Genomic DNA, 7,544 nt, shown 5'->3' on the forward strand with positions numbered 1-7,544 from the left:
TGACCAAAGTAAGGATAAATGACGAGATTGTGATAAATCTAAAATAAAATGCTCCATAAGGTAAAAATTTGGTCATTATAGGCTACTAAAAGATAAGGATGAAGAATCACATTGAAAAGGAAGCTGAGCCAAATGTATAAAATGTGGATATAGGTTGTAGTATTTTTTTCGTATTTAAATGATAATTTTCGTTGTAGAATCACCTTTGGTGATTATTGTACTGTCGATTTCATAATTAAAATTGCACGTGAAATTCAACGTTTTCTAAAAACCTTAATTGTTTTTGAAGACTTTTGTTACTATACCCCGATCCATATAAGATCCATCACCGTCAAATGACAAAAAGTAATTCAATGCACATTAATTGTACCCGCGGCTCCAAGCCATTGATTTCACTATAAATTATGCTTTTAGGTTAACCATCTTCACACAATCAAATCAAGCTAGTTAATGGCTTCCACTACCAATTCCCCATCAACCCTCCTCACCCTTCCTAATTTCTCCATTCAAACTTCAACATTCCTTCCCAAAACATCTCAACGTTCCATATTTCAGAAGAAAAAGCCTTTCAACTTTAACTCCAAAACAGTAGTGTCATGCAAAGCCAGCAATGGGAAACAAAACGATGCAGATCACACTTCTTTTCTCAATAGGTTCGATAGAAGGGACATCCTTCTTGGCCTTGGAGGGGGTCTCTACGGTGCGACCAGCCTTGTTAGAGACCCATTTGCATTGGCAGTCGTCCCAATCGAGCCTGAACTGTCCAGCTGTGGGGAATCAACCGTAGATACCGGTAAAACCTGCATGAATGTCCCTTGCTGCCCACCAGAGTTAAAAGATTCAAAGATCATAGACTTCGAACCACCTTTAGGTTGCAAGATCCGTTATCGGCCGGCAGCACATTTAGTTGATCGTGATTACCTGTATAAGTTTGAATTGGCAATGGAGAGAATGAAAGCTCTCCCTGTGGATGATCCACGTAATTTCATGCAACAAGCCAATATTCATTGTGCCTATTGCAATGGGGCTTATAGTCAAGTGGGGTTCCCCGATCAAAAACTTGAAGTTCACTACTCGTGGCTTTTTTTCCCATTCCATAGGATGTATCTGTATTTCTTCGAGAGGATATTGGGCAAGTTGATTGGTGATCCAGATTTCGCAATGCCATTTTGGAACTGGGATTCTCCCTGTGGGATGACTATGCCTCAGATATATTTAGACCCTTACTCTCCATTGTACGATGAAAACCGCAATTTGGAGCATCAGCACGTTTTGGTTAATCTTAATGACGGTAAATCTGTTATAAAACAAGAAAAAAATGAAGAAGATGGTTTTGATAAATTAACAAAGAGGGAACAAGAGAGGGAACAAATAAAGAGTAATCTCTATGTGATGTATCAGCAAATGGTACGGTCCGCCAAGACCGCTTCTTGTTTCCATGGAGCGGCGTACCTTGGCGGTTGTGTATCGGAAACCGATATCGGTTGTACTCCCGAACCGAGAGGTGGTACCATTGAGAACGGTGCTCACATCGCCGTTCACAAGTTCGTTGGTGCCAAGAATCCACCTTATAACGAAGACATGGGGAATTTCTATTCTGCTGGTAGAGACCCTTTGTTCTACGCTCATCATGGCAATGTTGATCGAATGTGGAACATTTGGAAGACATTGCAAGGGAAGAAGCGACGTGATTTCGACCAAGATGTTTGGCTCAATTCTTCGTTTCTTTTCTACGATGAGAATGCAAATATGGTTCGTGTTAAAGTTCGCGATTGCCTTGACTCTAAAACTTTGGGGTACGATTACCAAAGTGTTGATATTCCATGGCTTAGAAGCAAGCCAACACCTCGAAGGAGTCGTCCTGGTGTGGGGCGGGGTCAGGATCAGGGTCAGGATGTATTAGCCAGACGAAAGAGTAAATACCTCAGGCGTTTTCCTATAGTTTTAGACAAGGTGGCCGTACGCATTGAGATTCTAAGGCCAAAGAAACCAATAAATAAGAAAAAAGATGATAAAGAAGAAGTATTGGTTCTTCAAAACATACAGCTAGACAGAAATGACTCAGTGCAATTCGATGTCTCCATTAATGACGATGAAGACGACGACAACCCTTGCAAACCGGAAGATGCGGAGTTCGTGGGGAGCTTTTCGAATTTACCGCACGGAGATGATTGCCACTCCGAGGCGATGCTTAGTACAAATCTGTATTTGCCATTATCAGATGCGCTGGAGGATTTGAAGATTCCATCTGAAGATCGCTTTATTGTGGTGACTTTGGTGCCTAAAGAAGGGGAAGTTTCGATTGGTAACATTAAGATCGACTACGTTTGTTGATTTGGGGGGTGAATATTTTGCTTCATCCTTTGTGTTCTCGCTAGATCGGATTGATGGGGTTCATCAATTTGTTTCTCGCATGTGTCTTTTTTTTTTTTAATAAAAATAACAAAAGCAGCGGCAGCTTTATCTTGCTCAAGAAGATAATCAACTCCCTAAACGCATATCATCAATTCAAACAGGAGATATTTTAGTCATTTCTTTAACTATCCAATACTTCTTGCACTGTAACATCTACTTAATTCGTCCAACCAAATAGCCATATTGAATAGCTCTGAATGCTTCCAAGTAATCTGTCTAAATTAAAGCTTTGACATATATTACAAGAGTAACTCGTCCCACATACTCTAGAATTCAACATTAAAGACTGAATAAATATCTAAATTATGATTACCAATTTTTATTATTAAATTTTACCATTTACTTTTTGTATTATTTATAAATTTTAAGTCTAGCTTTATAAAAAAATATCATTTTAGTTCTTCATTTAATTTTATCTCTTTTTATCCCTTAAACTTATGTTGTTTGTCAAATTGTCCCAAGATAAATGAAATAAATTAATATCTATTAACTTTGTTGACACATCCACGTGTATGCCACATCAACATTTACTTAATTCCTTTTACAAAATTAAAAAAATTCTGAAAAATTAAAAAGCATTAAAATTATAAGTTTTATTTAATAATAAAATTATAATAATATTCTATACATTTTAGAATTTTTAAAAATTTTATTCAATTATTGACTTGACATACATGTGGAATGCCACATAAACAAAATTATTAAGCGTTAATTTTTCTATTCATTGTAAAGTGTTTTGACAAAAAACGCTAGTTTAATGGTTAAAAGTGGCAAAGATTATATGAAGGGTTAAAATGACTTTTTTTTATAAAGTTGGAGGACTAAATAAGTCATTATGCCTAAATTTTATCATATTTATAAATAAAAATTTTAATTTTACTAAAATATTTGATTAAATATATTTACTTTATAAAAAAATTGTCATACTTTTATAAGAATTTCGAGTCAATTAAAATACTTTTATTAAATGAATTTATATAATAATAAATAAATTTAAATTTTATATTGAATTAATTTATATTAAATTATTATGTTTTCATTAACCCAAGAAAGTTATATTACTTATTTTTAAATGAATTTTTTAATTATTTATATGATAGGTAGCTTTATATTTTACATGCAATATTTTATAAAGAATACATTTATATAATCTAATCTAATAGGTTATAATTATATGAAGGCTTGATTCGCAAATTGGTACCTAAGTTATGTTATTTTTTCCATCTTGGTATCTAAATTCTTTTTTTTTTGTTATCAGTTATCCTTAAACTATTTTTTCGTCAAATTGATATATCTGTTTGTCAACCCATTAAGTCTACTTAAAAAAAAGTTTAACCCACAAATTAGGACCTAAGCAATACTCTTTTTCCCAAATTGGTACCTAATTTTTTATTTATTGTAAGTGATACCTAAACTATTCTTCCATCACCATTTTACACCAAAATGTTATATTCGTTAAAAAAATTATAACCAATTATAGATTGTCACTTCATATAAACTTTTAAAATTTCTTATTTATTTATTTATTTTACATCATTTCTCTCTTTATATATTTTATTTATTTATTTATTTTCCTTTATAATGCCTAGTAGTACCGACAATACTCAAAATTGATTCGCTCGAGGTTGAGACCCGGTGATTAATTCTGTTTTGAAATTTCACCATGTTGATTAAACCTTATATGAATTATATTTAATTTGAGTTGGAATCACAATAAATAATTATATATATTTATGCAAGAAATTAAGAATTTTATATAGTTCATGAATAATATATAATTCATATAAGGCTTGATCCAACATTCACCCTTGGGCATTTCCAGCATACTTCAACATCTACACCATATCATCAGTAGGCAGCCCAATCACTAACTTCTGTCGACGAACAGCCTTACACTCCGCTGCAAACAATCCCATCCACTCCAAGGGGCACATAAATCAACCCCAACAATCGCCCCACACCATCGTTGGACACCCCACTCCATCCCCCAAGCCTTTCTTCACTCTGAATACAATACATAAAATAAAAATGAAGAGACGACTCCTCCATATGCAAGGAAAGGATGTTGCCCCCTTTCAACCGACCATTCTCAAACCATGGTTCATGCCACCAACCAACCTCACTTACCACCAATAATGGCTCTAATCCAACAAACAGATCGCATTTTGCAAAGGAAAATGATCTCTTCAGCAATCCACTCTTTTCCATTAAGTATTAATTCATTCCTAGCTAGCCACAATGACCATAACATAGCGCCACAAGCAACAAGCCACTTCCTCTTAACATTCGATCTTCCAAACATGCAGCAACGTACACAAAATCACTGACATTCCAAGGAATCACCCACATAACACCCCACCATTGAAAAAACAGTCCCTAAGCTTTCCAAGAGGAAGAACGAAAGAAAAAAATTATCACAATTCTCTTCAGCTTCATTGCACCAAGAACAATTAACACAACCATTAACTGTTGGAATACCTCGATCCCTTAAAAATGCATCTTGAAGGTATACCATTTTGGAGTAACAGCCATAGGAAGCATTGCACCTTTGTTGGAACGCATAGCTTCCAAATGAAAGAAAACCACACCTTTTGATGCGCCAAAGAACCTCACAATCAAGAGAAAACACAACTTTCTTCACAGTACATTTCCCTTTGCTGTCCACCTCCCACATCAACTGATCTGCCTTGTTCTCATTTAAAGAGACCCCTTTGAAAATCTGCCACAACTCCATCGCAGACCCCCTCTCCTGTTCAAACAAATCTCTTTTGAAAAATCTTTCATCCTTGTGAAGACCATCCCAAGCCTCGTCCACCGTGATATTTTTCTTCAAAGCCAAGAAGAAAGTCTGGGGAATCTGTCTTTCAAAGCACACAGACCAATCCAATGATCCATCCAAAATGAAACTGATCTCCCACTGCCGACGCACCATATAAAGCTTCCTTCACCTAACATTTTGTCCATCCCTTCGTGTCTTCTAACTTCCACAACATTGGGAATTCACCACATTGGGCCTCCAACGATAGTTGCTAATACCATATTTTTCGTCCCTATTATTGATGTGGTGATTGTCAATTTAATTCTTACACATTAAAAGTACATAAAAATATTTTTAAAAAATTAAAAATTAAAAATTAAAAAATTTTCTTATTTCCAATAAAAAATCGTAAAAGGTTTACTAAAAATTATGAAATGCATTATTTAAAATTTAAAATTAAATAAAAAATTCAAAAAAAATATAAATTATTTCAAAAATTCAAAAAAAAAGTAATAAAGTCTAGAGTTATCCATAAATTGGTTTGGACAAAGGTTTTATGTCTCAAGCTGAGACCAAACCAAAATAGAATTTAAGTAATCTAAATATTTTTAAATTTAAATTTATTACAAAAATTAATATAAAATATATGTTTAATATTTTATTATTTTAAACAATAAAACAAGTTTTTTTAGACGAGCTAAACCAAAAAAAAAACTTAACTGCAAGACCTGACCAGGCCTAATAAGAAGCTTCAATCTTCTATGGATGTCGACTCAACGGTTAGTATTATTGTGAAGGATATTAAGGCAAAAAGCAATAGGTCCGAGAACTTAACTTTTCGATTTGTACCGTGTCGATTTAACAACTCCGCACATGTGCTCGTTAGTATAGGCTAGTCATATTCTTGTTCCACGCACTAGATGGAGGAAACCTCGGTGGCTGTCGAAAACGCTGCGTGTTAATATCTATGGTGAGTTTTCAATAAATTGAACAAGAACTATATTGAATATGAAGAGAATGTATTAAACAAGAAAGAACTCTTTTGTATTTAGACTATTAGCTTGATATGTATATTGTAATCATGGTATTTATAGAACATATGATTATCTGTTACTACTTAACAACTTAACTATTTTGAATAACAAACTAACAGTTAGGCTAGATGAATAACACTCTTAACATTCACCTATCTTCTCGACAGGTAAAACCCGAAGAAGATCTCGAAATCTAGCAAAAGACGATATAAAGAGTAGCTTGGTAAGAATATCAACAACCTGTTCACAGGCAGGAACGTCACCAACAATAATAGATCCATCTGCTACCTTCTCACGAACGAAAAATAGATCGAGCTCAATATGTTTGAATTTCGAATGTAAGACAGGATTAGCAGCTACAACAACAACACTAGAATTGTCACACCAAATGGTAGGGGGATCAATATTGTGAAGATGTAACTCTTTTAGTAACGAAACTAACCAAGTAACATCACTGGTAGCTGCAGTAAGACTCCGATATTCAGCCTCAGTCGTAGACCATGAAACTACCTGTTGTTTCTTGAAACACCATGAGATAGGTGTGTAACCAAAATACACACAAATATCACAAGATTCGTTTTGAAGCAACCATATGAACAGTAGCGGGCGCATGCATGAACTGGCAAACACGATTCACAGCATTAGCAATATCAGGACGAGTCAAGACCACATACTGTAAAGTACCTACAAGACTTTTGTACTCAGTAGGGTCATCAAGACAATCTCCGTCATTCTTGGACAAAGTAGACGAGCTAATCATCGGAGTATGAACACTTTTTGCATGAGTCATAAAACTCCTATCAAGTAAATCTTGAATGCACTTCCTCTGACAAAGATGAAGGCACCCTGTGGAGGAACGAGTGACCTTAATCCCTAAAAAATAGTGTAGATCTCTCATATCTTTAAGTGAGAATTTGTCATTTAACTGCTTAACAAAGCTATTTATACAATCAGACATACTGCCAGTAATGATAATGTCATCCACGTAGACAAGCACATAAAGGATGGAGTTAGTCGTAACTTTAACAAACAAAGATGCATTAGATTTGGACATAATAAAGCCAACAGAAAGAAGATAACACTTCAGTTTATCAAACCAAGCACGCGGAGCTTGACGAAGCCCATATAAAGCTTTCTTCAGACGACAGACTAAAGCCTGCCAGTTGAGCCATATTGAACATACCCTGGAGGTTGTTGCATGAATACCTCGTCAACAAGATCACCATTCAAAAATACATTATTCACATCTACCTGACGAAGTTGCCATCATCTAGAAACAACAACAGATAAAATGACACGAGTAGTAGCAGGTTTTATCACGGACTGAACGTTTCTTT

General features: G+C 34.8%; 1 protein-coding gene across 1 annotated transcript; it reads left to right on the forward strand.

Annotated features, from left to right (window-relative positions):
* The first annotated feature begins 431 nt into the window (after positions 1-431).
* LOC107923401 (polyphenol oxidase, chloroplastic-like) lies at positions 432-2,473 on the forward strand. Its single transcript, NM_001327224.2, has one exon. The coding sequence runs from the start codon at positions 451-453 to the stop codon at positions 2,332-2,334; it is 1,884 nt and encodes a 627-aa protein (NP_001314153.2). The 5' UTR covers positions 432-450; the 3' UTR covers positions 2,335-2,473.
* The last annotated feature ends 5,071 nt before the right edge of the window (positions 2,474-7,544 follow it).

Source organism: Gossypium hirsutum, chromosome D06 (genome assembly GCF_007990345.1).
Source record: "Gossypium hirsutum isolate 1008001.06 chromosome D06, Gossypium_hirsutum_v2.1, whole genome shotgun sequence".
NCBI classification, from domain to species: domain Eukaryota; kingdom Viridiplantae; phylum Streptophyta; class Magnoliopsida; order Malvales; family Malvaceae; genus Gossypium; species Gossypium hirsutum.

What these genes read in the sequence shown, in the direction of transcription:
- LOC107923401 (NM_001327224.2), top strand. Translation starts at nt 451, where the DNA reads ATGGCTTCCACTACCAATTCCCCATCAACCCTCCTCACCCTTCCTAAT.